This window comes from Myxine glutinosa, chromosome 7 (assembly GCF_964187855.1).
Source record: "Myxine glutinosa chromosome 7, kmMyxGlut1.1, whole genome shotgun sequence".
NCBI classification, from domain to species: Eukaryota; Metazoa; Chordata; class Myxini; order Myxiniformes; family Myxinidae; genus Myxine; species Myxine glutinosa.
The window spans coordinates 22,321,526-22,339,550 of NC_136267.1; the positions used below are offsets into that span (position 1 = coordinate 22,321,526).

At 52.1% G+C, this 18,025-nt stretch overlaps 1 protein-coding gene across 1 annotated transcript in view; it reads left to right on the top strand.

The window, feature by feature from the left end:
• The first annotated feature begins 979 nt into the window (after positions 1–979).
• LOC137431062 (polycomb complex protein BMI-1-A) overlaps positions 980–18,025 on the top strand; it is a 66,160-nt gene continuing 49,114 nt past the window's right edge. The window contains exons 1-3 of the mRNA XM_068121955.2: positions 980–1,138; positions 6,641–6,908; positions 10,317–10,413. Coding sequence (XP_067978056.1) covers positions 6,719–6,908; positions 10,317–10,413 — 287 coding nt within the window. The 5' untranslated portion in view covers positions 980–1,138; positions 6,641–6,718. The remainder of the gene's footprint in view (positions 1,139–6,640; positions 6,909–10,316; positions 10,414–18,025) is intronic.

The window sequence follows — 18,025 nt, forward strand, 5'->3', positions numbered from 1 at the left end:
TGAGGAGTACCACGCAGGGCCCATCAGCACAAGGAGTACTTCACGCAGGGCCCATCGGCACAAGGAGTACCGCACGTGGCCCGCCCATCGGCACAAGGAGTACTTCATGCAGGACCCATCGGCACAAGGAGTACCACGCTTGGCCCATCAGCACGAGGAGTACCGCACGGGGCCTGTTCGTGCCTCCCGGCAAGATCTTCGGGTTCTTTGAGCGCGACTGTAACCGGAATTCCCTCGCGGTGTCCATGTTCTTGGCAGAAACACCGTCACTCAGACCCCGGACGGATCTGGAGAGCAGTTGGAGTAAACAGGGAGGGAGAGCGGTGTGTGGAAAAGGCTGAACGGCCCATGGTCGCCCCCCGGTTCCCCCTAACTCCCCCCGGCTCCCCCCAACTCCCTCCGTCTCCCCCTCCCGCACACGTTTCCCGTTTCCGTGCGATTTCGATTCGTGAAATGCCGGCCAGGCCGCTCTTACCGCCTCGGATTGGACTACGTGGAGCCTCGACCTTGATATAATTATCATTTCATTATCGTCGCACAAGTTTTCTCCAGGAGCGGGAGATGAGATCCCATTGGCTTCGGTTTCGGAGGGGGAGGAGGTCTGTTTAGGCCGGGAACTTTGACCCCCCCCGCCCCCTATTCGACCCCCCAACCCCACTCGAGCCCCCAATATATACATCGTACCCAATTTGGTGCTGGGACCCGCACCCTCACCGTCCCCTCAATGCACCAGCAGCACCATTTTCCGTTGTTATCAAAACACGTTTTCTTCTCCGAGCACGAACGAGCTGAAGCTGAAGAGAAACAATTTTCAATCTATTGGAGGAGAAGGAGCGATCGACGATCCCAGGGTGACGGTTCCGGGCACAAAACGACGAAAGATCTCCACACGGGCCCCGTCCCCTCCCTGCCTGAACCCCGAACCCCCCCTCGGATCCCCCACCGCACGCGGGCGCTCGGCGCGGCCACCTCCACAGCGTACCACGTGACGCAGCCGTCCAAAGCCATTTTGCGAGCGCTGCGCACTCCGGCGGGGAGAGGGAGCGAGACGGGGAGAGGGAGCGAGAGAGCGAGCGGCCTCGAGTCGGCGTCGAGCGCCGTGTGCACCTCGACCCGGTCGCCTCGTCCACCTCGAGGGGTAAGAGCACGAGGCCGCGGTCCCGCCGAGTCTCCGGGCGGTGGATCCGGGCGCGCCGGGCGGACGTTTCCCGATCGATTCGGCGGCGTTTGGCGGCGCGTCTGACTCGCCTATTCAAGATGGCTGCTTGGCATGAATACGGGCCGGTCCCGGATCGGCGCTCGGTGTCCCGGTGCGCGCGTCCGCTCCTCCGTGCCCGCGCGTCCGGCGACGAGGCCGCGGCGCGTTTCCGTGCTCCGGGAGGTCGCCGTGCGGGGTCGCCGCGCGGTCTCCCCCTCCGTGCCCCGGCGGCACGACTCGGTGGCTCCGCTCCGTGAGCCGCGCACGCCGCTTTGGCGGGGCCGACGCGATCGCTCGAGACGCCGCCCGGGTCCGCGCGCTCCGGCCGACGGTCTCGTGCCTCGGGGGCTTCCGCGAAGACCGCGACCCCCCCGGGCCGCGGGTAACGCCGGAGCGGAGCGTCCCGCGGGCTCCGCGAACGGCGGCGGCTTCGGCGCAAAGCGAGAGTCGAAATTCTCAAAAATTCTGCCGACTCGGCGCCGCCAAAGTACGGGAAAGAGCACGGAAGGATTCCATAATTCGGGAACACTCGGCGCGTGCCACTCGGCACGTTCCCCGTGCGCGGGAAAATTACTTTTTAATCGCAATCGAAGCACCCGACGGTCGCGGCGGTTTTCCCCTTTCGAGCCGCCCGTGTTCCCGACGCGTGTTCTTCCCACCACACGTCACCCCCTCCGCTCCCAAGATGCTCCAGCTGAAAATAAATTAAAATATTAAAATTAAATTCCCAAAAATTCCCATCTCGGACATCGAGGCTGGATTGGCGTGAAGCTTGAGGGGTCGCGGGGTCCGGCGGCGGCTCGTGCTCCCGCAGAGCAAACAAAGCCCCCTAGACGCGGCATTCGCGCACCCCTCCTCCTCCTCCTCCTCCTCCTCTTCCTCCGGGGGGGGGGGGGCGCGGGGGGTGTGAGGGGGGTCGCCCTCGTTCTCCTTACATGGTTGTGGTAGCGTGACTCGGGATTGAAAATGTTCATTCCCTCCAACGGACTAAAACGAGGCGACTTGGATATTCCATGTTTGGGGGGGGGGGGCACGGGGGGCACGGGGGTAACGCGTCCTTTGTCCATATTTTCGGAGCGAGCACATCCACGATTGTTGTGCACTCATGCAACTGAATGAATGCAGGTTGATGATCAATAATGGAATGAATTATTGAATGAATCAAAGATGATTGTCAATTTCACACAAACTTACCATGAAGCCACTTCTTCTGCGATGTAATGTGGTTGCATGTTTTCAATGTAATATTACACACACACACATATATAAATATATATATACACACATACACCACAATGCATTGTTGTCCTCTTCTTCATCCTTCACATCCACCATCCCTTAGTCCCTTTTTGTCCACCTTTTTCTTCTAGACTAATAACCCCAAAGGGTTGGAAATCATTTCAAACGTCACCGGATATTTTGGGAGTCTCCGAGCGACCTGACTCGTGAAACATCATGAAAGACCTTTATTTACTTATTTATGTATTTATTTAATTATGTAATTATTTAATTAATTGTTTATTTATTTTAGGACCATCATTGACAATCCATGCAAGAACTAGACCCCTTGCCTGTTCAGGATCTGGAATTAGAGGGTTAATATTCAAAAGACGTGTCCAGCAACTTTTGACTTTCCTTGTCGAACGTCGGACAGACCGGTTTGTAGTTGTGCCGGCGGACGTTCGGACGTGCAAAAAAAGACGTTTTTTTGTTTGTTTTATTCGACTAGACCCGCACTTATTTATTTATATCGTCAGTAAATGCTCGACACACGTTTCCACTCGGACCTTTTGGGACACGTTGATCTGTAACGTCGCCACGTTTTTTGTGACACACTTTTGGGTTCGTATTACAATGGAGAACCTCGAGCAGAGTGCACACACACACACACACACACACACACACACACACACACACACACACACACACACACACACACACACACACACACACACACACACACACACATCGTGCTCTAATTATATCGGCCTCTGGTCGTAATTGCAGGGATTCCGCACCCGCGGAGCCGCCGAATGGTGCGAAGTGTGAGTCCCAGAGGCCGCGACTGATTAGACACCGGACCATGTGTCATCACGGGAACCAAGATGGGGGCTCCGCTGTTGTGTCTTGTCGTGTCCTCGGTTTAATAGGACGAAACCAGGGGATGGAAGGGAGTAAGTGAGGGGGTCTTAGGTGAGATACCCCTGGTCCACGTCTTGTTCGCGTCATCAGGTCCGGTGGTTCTCCCTTTCCCAAGTCGGTGGTGTCCTCGCAGATCCGTTGTACTGTAAAACGGCTTTTGCGGCTATTATTCCCACATTGGAATGTAATCATTGTTTAAAGTATGTACGTTTGGTGCTGTGTATTTATTCGTGTGCAGCCTTGAAGCACCGTACTGGATACAGGAAGGGGGCCAACGGCAGCAAGAGGGAGTATTATGGCTCGGTCGCACGTGCGATGGGTCTTGTACCTCGACGTATAAAGAGGACAACGTTGTCCGGCACGTGCAAAATGTGGCATCTCACAAACGTACCAAGGGTCAGCACATGGCCTATCGCTGATGGACCCCGTGCAGGAAGGTCACACCGTCATCTCTTGTACTTGTACAACGACGCACGTCTAAGGACGTCGAGGCCACGTTGCAGACAGAGATGGTGTGGAGTTGGATGATGTCAAATTTCCGAAATTAGGTTTGGAGCGAAACATGAATGGAGAACGTGCTCAAAAGGGGGCCCTGCCTCGCAGTAGATGGGTCAGGGGTTGGCAGAGCGCGTGGGTGGGGCCTAAGAGAGCGTGGGCGGGGCCTAAGAGCAGGGGGGCGTGGCTCGCGTCGGGCCAGGTCCGAGTGGGCGCGGTGCGGCTTGGGAGTTGGGACCGCGGTTTGGCGTCGAGCCAACGCTAATTATGGTTACCATAGGAACGCCAAGAAAAAGGTCGCCTGGCCTGGAAGAACAAGGGTCGTTCGTGTGGGTCCACGTGCTGCCAATCAGGCAACACAAGGCTCTCTCGGAGTCCACAACGTTTGGATTACACCTTGAGTTGCGTGCACAAGTGCAGTTCAAAAAGTTGTCGGAAACGTCAACATATAAATAAATATATTTCTTACTCATAAATCATTATATATTTATTTATTTATTTATTAATTTACATTAGAAAAACTAAGACGTTTCTTGGAATGCTATGAACATCCCGTTCCGAGAACATTTTGCTCTCCTCTCTCCGCATATAGGTACACACACCTGTCTTCGGCCGACGTTAACGGGCACAGACGTTTTGAAAAACATTTGTGCAGAAAGGTAGATAACAAAACAGGTAGAACCTTCACCACCGACAATATCTATATTCTAGAAGCACGTACCGTACAGGTGTTTAGGTGTGAAGGAAAAACAACAACAATCAGCGCGACCGACTCTCCACCACAGGTAAAACAGACCTGATAGGTCTGACCATCAGTATTGCTTTACCTGTGCTGCACCTGCACGCTCTGTTGATTTTCAAGCAATAAAAATAAAAAAACCATCGTGTCTCTCTCACTCGTTGTACCTGTCCTACCTGTGTGGACGTACACCGTGCAAGTCACGTGGCGAGCCGTCGTCGCGACTTTGCAAACGCACGAGCACGGCGCGACGTTCACATTGGCTAATAACAACAACCCGTTTTGTACGTACGTACGTATGTAGACATAAAATAAACGTTCGTGTAAACTGCGCACGTGCGCACCTGGTTCCGACGTGCGTGCTCCACAATGGCGGCAATAATAATAAATAAATAAATAATTGACGCTTTCTGTGAACTCGGACATTCTCTGTGACGCTACGTGCGGTGATCGGAAAGTCCGTGGCCTATTAGGAAAGTGAGTGCGCCGATAATAAATAATGATTTCGGAGGGAAAAGAAAAAAACGGCGGGAGTTTTGAAAAATAATTAAATATCAAATCGGTTTTTAAAGTTGGGAGAATGAGGAGGTGGTGTCCCCCTTTTGGGGGGGCGGGGTCAATGGTCGGCTACGGACTTGCTGGCCACGCCCCGTACACGGCCGAAGAGTTATTTATTTAATAATTCAATGCCTCGTGCTCGGTTCCGAAATCCCGTCGTTTTATTATAAACGTGGAAACCCGTTTTCAGGACGACCCCCTGAAGCCCCCACGTGTAACGCGCTTGGATATCGAGGCCGAGTTGATCTTTTTCTTCTTTCTTTTTTCCCCGAAACTTTTCTCTCTCCTCGAGCTTTTCCAACTCGATCGTTTCGCTAATTCCCGCGTAATTGTCGGTCGCGCGAGCGTGGTATTTTGCTTTTAATTAACGATTACCCGTTGCGTGCAGGTGCGTACCCGCACCTGCACGCCCTCGATCGAGCCTTGATCCGTGCGCAATGTGCGACGCGGGTCCCTCGATGGGTACTCAGTAACTCAGGTGTGAGGTTGCTCGACCTGCCCGGCACCGACGATGGTACACGAGACGGACGGATGCACGAGAGCGCGTCCGTGTACTCGTGCTCGCGCGGCCGAATGAATAACTGAAACGTTCTCCGAATGAAACGTCTCGGGGATCCCGCGGCCGATTTCTGCTCTTTTCGGGGATTCCCATCCAATGTGTGACATTGTGGGTTGTTACGTGTAAACAGGGCGATCACGTAAATACCCGCACGGTGTGTCGGTGGGTACTTCGTGCCGACCTTCCGGTCATGCGCGCACCTGTCGCACGTACTCGCAGGTACGTACACGTCACCGAGCTAATAATTAACTTCGTATGACGAGGTTTTGCGCCATGAGGACACCTGTAACCCCGACGCGAAGTCGCTCCTGTAAATGGACCTCGCATTAATTAGATGGAACGCTTCTTAATATCGGGCGAGAACACCTATAACTTTCGTAATCTACCTGTGGCCCAAACTTACCAGTCGCGCACCTTCACACAGGTGCGCTGACATACAAGACAATCGTTCGTGCTGATCCCACATCGGATCGATCGATCGAGATCCGCGGATGTCGGAATTTCACGTCTAATAATAATAATAATAATAATAATAATTTTTACCCTAATAACAAACCCCACCCCAATAACCCCTTCGGGATTTCGACGTTTAATCATTATTTATTTATTCCGCGCCCCCTCCTCGTTTTAATTTATTATTTTTCTTACAAACAAGATCGCATGTTCTCAGGTAAAACGGGGTTAATGGATTTCAAATTCCGATAAAGATCACTCCGGTATACCTACCGGCTCCATTCATTCATTCCTATCGCACATTCATTAAATAGCACATGGACACGTCCGCACGTGACTTGTAGCTGAACGCGGGAACGGAGCACGTGGCCGAGCGAAAGAGAGCGGTCTCCCTTTTTCACCTGGTGTGTTGTGGTTTTCCTCTTTTCCAGGATCACTTTTTTTTTTCTCACGTCCCGATGCGCCGGCTCAAAGATCCGTGTGTTCGTGTTTGCAGAGGTCGCGTCGACGACGACGTTGTGCTTTCGGCGGCGGAAGTCGCCCCCTAGTGTCTGGAGAAGCGCGTCACCGCGCCATGGCACTTCCCGTGACGGCGGCCGGCGGAGCGCAGCGCTGGCGCGTCTTTCCAGGGGAGCAGGTCTCGAGCTCCTCCATGCACAGGACGACCCGGATCAAGATCACCGAACTTAACCCTCATCTCATTTGCGTCCTCTGCGGGGGATATTTCATCGACGCCACCACCATCACCGAGTGTCTGCATTCATGTACGTGTACTGGTGGTGATAGCGGGTGCCTTGTCGATGCTGCTCTTGTTGTTGGTTTCTTTTGCTGCTGCATTTGTGTGCGGTCTTTTATCAACGAGACGACCCCCGGGGCCCCACCCCTCACCCCACTCCGCCCCACCCCTCACCCCACTCCTCCCCACCAGCGCCTCACCCGACTCCTCCCCACCAGCGCCTCACCCGACTCCTCCCCACCAGGCCCTCACCCTACCTACGTCCTCCCACCACTCCTCACTCCTCCCGAATCCCTCCACCTCCCACCACTCCTCACCCCTCCCACCACTCCTCACCCTCTCCCACCACTTCACCCTCTCCCACCACGTCACCCTCTCCCACCACTCCTCACCCTCTCCCACCACTCCTCACCCCCTCCCACCACTCCTCACCCCCTCCCACCACTCCTCACCCCCTCCCACCACCCCTCACCCCACTCCTCCCCACCAGCGCCTCACCCGACTCCTCCCCACCAGCGCCTCACCCGACTCCTCCCCACCAGGCCCTCACCCTACCTACGTCCTCCCACCACTCCTCACTCCTCCCGAATCCCTCCACCTCCCACCACTCCTCACCCCTCCCACCACTCCTCACCCTCTCCCACCACTTCACCCTCTCCCACCACGTCACCCTCTCCCACCACTCCTCACCCTCTCCCACCACTCCTCACCCTCTCCCACCATTCCTCCCTCTCTCCCACCACTCCTCCCTCTCTCCCACCACTCCTCACCCTCTCCCACCACTTCACCCTCTCCCACCACGTCACCCTCTCCCACCACTCCTCACCCTCTCCCACCATTCCTCCCTCTCTCCCACCATTCCTCCCTCTCTCCCACCACTCCTCCCTCTCTCCCACCACTCCTCACCCTCTCCCACCACTCCTCACCCTCTCCCACCACTCCTCACCCTCTCCCACCACTCCTCACCCCCTCCCACCACTCCTCACCCCCTCCCACCACTCCTCACCCCCCTCCCACCACTCCTCACCCCCTCCCACCACTCCTCACCCCTCCCACCACTGCTCACCCTCTCCCACCACTGCTCACCCCCTCCCACCTCTCACCCCCTCCCACCTCTCCTCACCCCCTCCCACCACTCCTCACCCCTCCCACCACTCCTCACCCCCTCCCACCACTCCTCACCCCCTCCCACCACTCCTCACCTCCTCCCACCACTCCTCACCCCCTCCCACCACTCCTCATCCCCTCCCACCACACCTCACCTCCTCCCCACCAGCTCCTCACCCGACTCCTCCACACCAGCCCCTCACCCGACCCCTCCACACCAGCCCCTCACCCGACCCCTCTCCACCAGCCCCTCACCCGACCCCTCACCACCAGTTCCTCACCCGACCCCTCTCCACCAGTTCCTCACCCGAGTCCTCCCCACCAGCTCCTCACCCGTGGCCTCCCCACCAGCTCCTCACCCGAGGCCTCCCCACCAGCTCCTCACCCGAGTCCTCCCCACCAGCTCCTCACTCGAGTCCTCCCCACCAGCTCCTCACCCGAGTCCTCCCCACCAGCTCTCACCCGACGCCTCCCCACCAGCTCTCACCCGACGCCTCCCCACCAGCTCTCACCCGACGCCTCCCCACCAGCTCTCACCCGACGCCTCCCCACCAGCTCCTCACCCGACCCCTCCCCACCAGGCCCTCACCCTACCTACGTCCTCCCACCACTCCTCACTCCTCCCGAATCCCTCCACCTCCCACCACTCCTCACCTCCTCCCACCACTCCTCACCCTCTCCCACCACTTCACCCTCTCCCACCACACCTCACCCTCTCCCACCATTCCTCATCCTTCCCCCTTCCACCACTCCTCACCTCCTCCCACCACTCCTCACCTCCTCCCACCACTCCTCACCTCCTCCCACCACGCCTCACCCTCTCCCACCACGCCTCACCCTCTCCCACCACTCCTCACCCCCTCCCACCACTCCTCACCCCCTCCCACCACTCCTCACCCCCTCCCACCATTCCTCCCTCTCTCCCACCACTCCTCCCTCTCTCCCACCACTCCTCACCCTCTCCCACCACTCCTCACCCTCTCCCACCACTCCTCACCCTCTCCCACCACTCCTCACCCCCTCCCACCACTCCTCACCCCCTCCCACCACTCCTCACCCCCTCCCACCACTCCTCACCCCCCTCCCACCACTCCTCACCCCCTCCCACCACTCCTCACCCCTCCCACCACTGCTCACCCTCTCCCACCACTGCTCACCCCCTCCCACCTCTCACCCCCTCCCACCTCTCCTCACCCCCTCCCACCACTCCTCACCCCTCCCACCACTCCTCACCCCCTCCCACCACTCCTCACCCCTCCTCTCACCCCTCCTCCCACCACTCCTCACCCCTCCTCCCACCACTCCTCACCCCTCCTCCCACCACTCCTCACCCCTCCTCCCACCACTCCTCACCTCCTCCCACCACTCCTCACCTCCTCCCACCACTCCTCACCTCCTCCCACCACTCCTCCTCCCACCACTCCTCACCCCTCCTCCCACCACCCCTCACCCCTCCTCCCACCACTCCTCACCCCTCCTCCCACCACTCCTCACCCCTCCTCCCACCACTCCTCACCCCTCCTCCCACCACTCCTCGCCCCTCCTCCCACCACTCCTCGCCCCTCCTCCCACCACTCCTCACCCCTCCTCCCACCACTCCTCACCCCTCCTCACCCCTCCTCCCACCACTCCTCACCCCTCCTCCCACCACTCCTCACCCCTCCTCCCACCACTCCTCACCCCTCCTCCCACCACTCCTCACCCCTCCTCCCACCACTCCTCCCACCCCTCCTCCCACCCCTCCTCCCACCACTCCTCACCCCTCCTCCCACCACTCCTCACCCCTCCTCCCACCACTCCTCACCCCTCCTCCCACCACGCCTCACCCCTCCTCCCACCACACCTCACCCCCACCTCTCCCCACCCCTTCGTACGATGTATTGCTGCCTCCTTTTTATTAATTAATTTATTTTAATTGTCCACGTGTCCGCCGTTGCTTCTCGTCGCTGTGCCTACGGCTTCCTTGTTGCCCTCGTTCCGTACGTACATTGTGTACGGTATGTCCGAAGTGTAGACCGGCTCGTGCCCAATGTGCCCGCACGCAATGGCGGATGCTCCATGCTCTCTTGTGATTGCGCGGTCAATGAAGAAACTTTTGGCCAATCAACGAGCTCCGCACAATGAATACATTTGAATGGCACACTCCACGAGTAATACGCACGTACTTCGAAACCATTTCTTGTATAATGTTTTGTTTAAAGTTCCTGCATGAGAGGTAGAGGCGAACCAACTTGCACAAGTTCGGTCACGTGCCTTGACCAGGAGACTGCTAAGAAAGAGCAGAAGTAACTTGCCCGTTTCATCCCATTCCCCCGTCTCCCCCTTACAGTTTGCAAGACGTGCATCGTGCGCTACCTGGAATCGAGCAAGTTCTGCCCGGTGTGCGACGTGCAGGTCCACAAAACCAGACCCTTGCTGAACCTCAGGCAAGTCCCACATTTCTTTCGTCTTATACTGTGTGTGTGTGTGTGTGTGTGTGTGTGTGTGTGTGTGTGTGTGTGTGTGTGTGTGTGTGTGTGTGTGTGTGTGTGTGTGTGTGTGTGTGTGTGTGTGTGTGGTGTGTGGTGTGTGGTGTGTGTCGTGTGTAGTGTGTATAGTGTATACTGGTATAGTGTGTAGTGAGTGTGTCGAGTTGCTGGGTTGTCACGATTTACACCCATAAAAATACATTTATTTTTTACAAATTTATTTGTAATATTGGTGATATTATTCGTCATTATTTGTAATCTAAATATGTCCAAGTAGTCTAAAGCTCGAAATTGTCAAAGGTCCAAGCTGGTCTAATGTGCCTTAAGTGCCTTGGTGGTCTTTAATGGTCTTTGGGGCCTTTGTGTCTTTCGGGTCCTCCAGATATTTTGGGTCTTCGGTGTCTTTTGGGTCTTGGGTGTCTTTTGGGTCTTCGGTGTCTTTTGGGTCTTGTGTGTCTTTCGGGTCTTGTGTGTCTTAGGTGTATTTTGGGTCTTAGGTGTCTTTTGGGTCTTAGGTGTCTTTTGGGTCTTAGGTGTCTTTTGGGTCTTAGGTGTCTTTTGGGTCTTAGGTGTCCTTTGGGTCTTAGGTGTCCTTTGGGTCTTAGGTGTCCTTTGGGTCTTAGGTGTCCTTTGGGTCTGAGGTGTCCTTTGGATCTTAGGTGTCCTTTGGGTCTTATGTGTCCTTTGGGTCTTAGGTGTCCTTTGGGTCTTAGGTGTCCTTTGGGTCTTACGGGTCTTGGGTGTATTTTGGGTCTTTGGTGTATTTTGGGTCTTTGGTGTATTTTGGGTCTTGGCTGTATTTTGGGTCTTGGGTGTATTTTGGGTCTTGGGTGTATTTTGGGTCTTGGGTGTATTTTGGGTCTTGGGTGTATTTTGGGTCTTGGGTGTATTTTGGGTCTTGGGTGTATTTTGGGTCTTGGGTGTATTTTGGGTCTTGGGTGTATTTTGGGTCTTGGGTGTATTTTGGGTCTTGGGTGTATTTTGGGTCTTGGGTGTATTTTGGGTCTTGGGTGTATTTTGGGTCTTGGGTGTATTTTGGGTCTTGGGTGTCTTTTGGGTCTTGGGTGTCTTTTGGGTCTTGGGTGTCTTTTGGGTCTTGGGTGTCTTTTGGGTCTTGGGTGTCTTTTGGGTCTTGGGTGTCTTTTGGGTCTTGGGTGTCTTTTGGGTCTTGGGTGTCTTTTGGGTCTTGGGTGTCTTTTGGGTCTTGGGTGTCTTTTGGGTCTTGGGTGTCTTTTGGGTCTTGGGTGTCTTTTGGGTCTTGGGTGTCTTTTGGGTCTTGGGTGTCTTTTGGGTCTTGGGTGTCTTTTGGGTCTTGGGTGTCTTTTGGGTCTTGGGTGTCTTTTGGGTCTTGGGTGTCTTTTGGGTCTTGGGTGTCTTTTGGGTCTTGGGTGTCTTTTGGGTCTTGGGTGTCTTTTGGGTCTTGGGTGTCTTGGGTGTCTTTTGGGTCTTGGGTGTCTTTTGGGTCTTGGGTGTCTTTTGGGTCTTGGGTGTCTTGGGTGTCTTTTGGGTCTTTTGGGTCTTGGGTGTCTTTTGGGTCTTGGGTGTTTTGGGTGTCTTGGGTGTCTTTTGGGTCTTTTGGGTCTTGGGTGTCTTTTGGGTCTTGGGTGTCTTTTGGGTCTTGGGTGTCTTTTGGGTCTTGGGTGTCTTTTGGGTCTTTGGTGTCTTTTGGGTCTTTGGTGTCTTTTGGGTCTTATGTGTCTGTTTGGTCTTTTGGGTCTTTCGTGTATTTTGGGTCTTTTGGGTCTTGGGTGTCTTTTGGGTCTTGGGTGTCTTTTGGGTCTTGGGTGTCTTTTGGGTCTTGGGTGTCTTTTGGGTCTTGGGTGTCTTTTGGGTCTTGGGTGTCTTTTGGGTCTTGGGTGTCTTTTGGGTCTTGGGTGTCTTTTGGGTCTTGGGTGTCTTTTGGGTCTTGGGTGTCTTTTGGGTCTTGGGTGTCTTTTGGGTCTTGGGTGTCTTTTGGGTCTTGGGTGTCTTTTGGGTCTTGGGTGTCTTTTGGGTCTTGGGTGTCTTTTGGGTCTTGGGTGTCTTTTGGGTCTTGGGTGTCTTTTGGGTCTTTGGTGTCTTTTGGGTCTTTGGTGTCTTTTGGGTCTTATGTGTCTGTTTGGTCTTTTGGGTCTTTCGTGTATTTTGGGTCTTTTGGGTCTTTAGGTTCTTTTGGGTCGTCAGGTTATTTTGTGTCATCGGGTTCTTGGTGGACTTCAAGGGTCTTCAAAGGTCGAAAGGGTTGAAGGGTATATTCCAATAGTACGTAATTAATAGACATGTCATTAATAGATATGCAACTGGCGTTCAAACAGTACGTAATTAATAGATTTATAGTCAAACGGCTTCACGGATCATGTTTTTCGGTTTTATGTATATATTTGAAGAAGATGACGTTTTGGTCACAAATATACCTACATAACCGCATATGTTTGCTCTATTATAAGATTATAACATGTATATGTGTGTTGTGACGTTTTGGGTTCATCAACCCACTTTAATGATTTTTTTTTTTTTGTGTGTACTGAATCGAGGCTCGTGAAAGAGCTAACATTTACTTCACAAACAAATCAACCAGACAAACAAAATATATCAAAAGAGGGAGCGGAAGACAAGATGGGGAGAGAAGGGGAAGCACACAAACACAACATTTGAGAGCAGGGAGATGTGTGGAAGGGAGAGGGCTTGGGGGGAGGAGGCGTGGGAAGGGGGGGGGGGGGTGGAGGGAGAAGTATAAAACACAAGGACACCAAGGACTTCCAGGACAGAAGTTGGTATTTCAAAAAAGTGGAATTGGGGTGAAATTAGCGGGGGTAGAAAAGATCGAGGTTTTGGATGGGGGAAAGATAAGAGATGGTGGTGAACAGCTGTTTTAAAGACCTGGAGGGTGGAGTGGGATTGAAGAGAGTGAGGGAGTTTGTTCCAGAGGCGGGAGAAAAGAGGAATGAAGGAGTGAAGGTGAGCAGAGAGTCTTGATTTTGGCAGTTTGACCATAAGAGGGTTGCAGGCAGATCTTGTGCGACCTGTAGGAATATTTGCGGGACAGAGCCCAGAGAGAGCTGGGGGGGGCAAGGCCAGAGAGGAGTCGGTAGAAGACGGAAAGACCACCAACCTGCCTGCGGTGAGTGAGTGAGAGGCCCTTGGAGTTAGCTTCATCGCGGGAGATTCCAATGATTCTGAATGCTTTGGTTTCAAATGATGCTTCAAATGATGATGATGCTGTAGTGTTTGGCTAGAGGGTAAATTATGTACTTGGGGGTCCAAAATAAAAGGTGCTTCATGGAGAACAGGTTGCTTCTGCTTATATATGATGATGCATGAAGATCTTTTTGTTTTTGTAACAGGTGTGAACAAATCTAAGCTTTGGCGTGGTAACGTTGAGGGCAGAAGCTGCAATATAACTTTATGAAACCATGCAATATTTACACAGGTCATATAAATAATATAGAGAACTGAAAGTTGACGAAGGTGTGCGAACAGCTGTGGGAAGCAAAGCACGTTTTGGGCATTGGTTCTTCATCGGAAGAGGTCACATAATCAAAGTTTTCTATTTAGAATGTGTAGTTTGCCATGTAAACATCTGTTTTTGATGAATCGTTCTTTTGATCGATCATATTCTGTATGAAAGTCTGGATGTTGGCAAGTTGGTTGGCTGCATTGGGGAGATGGGAGACGGACAATATCAGTGGTGTAAGGAAAGTTTTATATCGAAGCTTCGTCATCAAAACTTTTTATTTCAGACAAGTTGGGTCACCCGATCAAGATCAGGTTACTTAGACTTGAGTAAAACATCAAGAAGATTGATATTTAGAGCTGTCGCAAAAATTAACCCGGGAGTGCAGCACGGCAACGATGAGCCAAATGGCCTCATTTCCTTGTTTGATCTCCTCACGTGGTGTAGTCCTGCAGCAACTGCGGTTCATTTGTATATTTCTTTCCATTCTGCATATGGAATATAAATATATCAATGCAATTGGTTCAATTTGATTGGCCCAGGGGTATGGCATTTAATTAACAAAAACAAAGAAAAGGCTTAACACGGAAATGTGTGTGTGTGTGTGTGTGTGTGTGTGTGTGTGTGTGTGTGTGTGTGTGTGTGTGTGTGTGTGTGTGTGTGTGTGTGTGTGTGTGTGTGTGTGTGTGTGTGTGTGTGTGTGTGTGTGTGTGTGTGTGTGTGTGTGTGTGTGTGTGTGTGTGTGTGTGTGTGTGTTTGTTTGTTTGTTTCGGTGTTTGTTTCGGTGTTTGTTTATGTGTTTATATGTATATGCATATATATATAAACTAGCTTGACTCGGCTCACTACGCTCGCCTCACCAAGCGTCGTTACTGAGGGACGGGCTTATTTTAGTTGAGGATAATGACTGTACCTGAGTTGCTGTGTTGTCATGATTTACAGCAATCATAATACAAACAATTATTTTGCACAAATTTATTTGTTGTGTTTGTGATATTACATTTTTATAAGGAATTTAGGTTGATGATTTAGGTTGAAAAAAAAATATATAATTCAAAAAAGAACCCCTCAGCACATACATACAGGAGGGGTAGGTGCAGACTGGAAGTTTGAGACGATTACACCTCACCACCACTTAATTCAAAACACCTCACCAACAAGTAATTCAAAACATCTCACCACCACGTAATTCAAAACACCTCACCCCCATGCAATTTAAAACATCTCACCACCACGTAATTCAAAACACCTCACCACCACATAATTCAAAACACCTCACCACCATGTAAATCAAAACACCTCACCACCACATAATTTAAAACACCTCACCACCACATAATTTAAAACACCTCACCACCACGTAATTCAAAACACCTTACCACCACATAATTTTAAAAACCTCACCACCAAGTAATTCAAAACACCTCACCACCACATAATTTAAAACACCTCATCACCAACTAATTCAAAACACCTCACCACCACAATTAAAAACACCTCATCACCAAGAAATTCAAAACACCTGTTACGTGCTCCTCCCCAACCCCCTGGTCACGGTGTACCTCCGAGCCCCGAGAGGAGTCATGGCAGAAAAATGTGTTATTCTGTATGTCAAAGATCAATGGTGAAGCCACACCAATTGTTACCAACAAACAAATATTGTATTAAGATCACACAAGAATAACAGTACAACAATAATAGTAATCAAAAGTACAATCAATATATATCCTATGATGGTACAATCAGGTTCGTACAAAATAACTCACTGTGCTCCAAGTGAGCAAAAAGAAGAAGATTCCCAATGTCTCTAATCCCAGCTTCAAGCCAAAGTTGATTCCGGCATCAAGCCAAAGTCGATCCGCTCCAGCGATCGTCAGATCAATGTCCAATCGAGACCAGAATCCCGTTGGGTTGGCAGTTACCATCCTGCTGCCAAAGCTGCGCAAAGGCACCCTTCAGGCGACTGGGAAATCTCACCCTCGGGTATGGACGTTTCACGGCTCAGTCGGCGAACCGCAAATTAACCTTCAAAAGCCACGTTGCACACACACACACACACACACACACCAGATTAACGTCTGAATGTTGTGAAAACGGCTGAAGCGAAGCAAAGACCTTGCGCGATGCGCAAAGCCCGCGAGTCAAAATGGCTGACGGCCCGTTCTCGAGGCGTAACGGCCCGACGATGATGACGATGATTCTCTTCAGAATCCACTGCAAAACCTGACACGCAGGTTGATCTGTCACAGGAATCCCTTTCCCGGGAAACCCGAAGTTCGCTAGTGACCTCCGTTCATCAACGTTTGCTCCAGACCGCAAAGCAACTATGCTTCTTCTCCGACTCACTCGCTCCGCCTTCTTTTTCGCCTCTTCCTCTTCTTCTTCATCATCCGGTTCCGGATGTTCCGGATGTTCCACCACGTTATTAAAAACACTTCACAACCACGGAAACAAAAGTTTCAGGGAGTAGTTCAGTGACAACAGACACTGCCCAGATATGTAGATATATAGATAAATGACTGTACCTGAGTTGCTGTTTTGTCATGGTTTACACCAATCATAATTCAAACAATCTTAATGCACAAATGTATTTGTAATACGAGAGAAATACCTGTGCTACGCATGGGTGGGAGGCCAGAAGCAAACAGGCAATGCAGATACGGTGAATGCTAAAGCATGAAACCAAAAAATTCCACATTCCTGTAGCACCTTCAGTCCCACGTCAGACATGGACAGCAAGTTCGTGAAGGACTTCCATGAAAAACGTACCTGTTCGCAAACAAACGGGTACGTTCACGTATAGAAACATCGATTGTGGGTCCGTGGCGAATCTGCATATGGCGATGGCAAAATATCAGAAATTGAAGGCTTTTTTTATTTTAAACGATTCATATAAACATCCGTTGAATCATATCACACGCAAATCATCAAAATCTAAACAGTATTGTTACGGATCTCTACGTCGGCCTTTTTCCCCTTAAGAAGGGGGGATTAATCCCCTTGTTTATGACGGACCGACGTGAGTCCTGAAGTTGCGCAGCTCCCTCCAGGGAGGCAGGTGAGCATCCCCGTTCGCGACCGCGGACAAGATGTTAATTGCCGAGCGGATTAGTAGCCGCGGCACGAACCATTAGCAAGTAACTGACCCGATTCTTAAACGTTGGCCAAATCGTGCCACAGGTATCCAATGGGGAAATCACTAAGATGAAACGGATGTAAAGGAAAGAAAGGCAAGGTAGGAAGAGCAAATATAATTTATTACTAACTATTATGTACACAATCAAAAGTAACCAAGGAGAAGGAAAGATACGAAAATAAAGACAGAAAGATGGAAGGACCAGAAGACACAGTGCAATTTCTAGCTTATACAGACTTACTTATACCCCAAGACAACATAAAAGACGGACGACAATCAGACGTACACGGGGGGATGACGATAGGGATGAATGGCACGAATGGCTGGAAGGGGAAGAAGGTTCAGGTTGGAGCTTGCTCCCGCACGGGACGTCGGTCTCGACCTCGACGGCCACCGATCCCACAGCAATCGGTTCCCGCGTAGCAGCGGGTCGAAGCTGCGTGTCACAGGGGGGGCTGGACTACGGAGGTCTCACTTGCGGTGGTCCTGAAGCTGCGGTTTGTTCACTCAACGCCGCCGCTCCTCCTCCACTGGGCTCAACTCAACTCTCGGTGGACTGCTTTTTGGTGAACTCTTACGCGCTTTTTATCTGCTCGTGGGGGTTTCCTCGGTCATCTGCTTAAGCAGTCCCTCCCAACTTCCTTTTATAAGGCACGTGGCGATCAAGCCGCCGGCCTTTTAGAAATGCCCATCGGTGAGCTCGCCTCGGCCTGGATTGGTCGTGAGGGCTCACCGATCCCGCCCCCTTGATGAGGCGTTGGCAAAGCCACGCCTTGTTCCTGGCGCTTGGTTGACTCCTCCCACCTTCTTCTCCGAGTTAGAGCACATGGCAATGGCGGCGAATGCAGTTGGCAATAGAGGCTTTGAGGGAATGAAAGGGAATCTATTTAATTTCAATTCGGTGCAATGCAGAGTCAATTAATGGGAGACACAGCCTTAAACTAATACACATAATAAGGAAATAACTATTTAGAAGGGTATATGGTGGCCTACGTGTATGT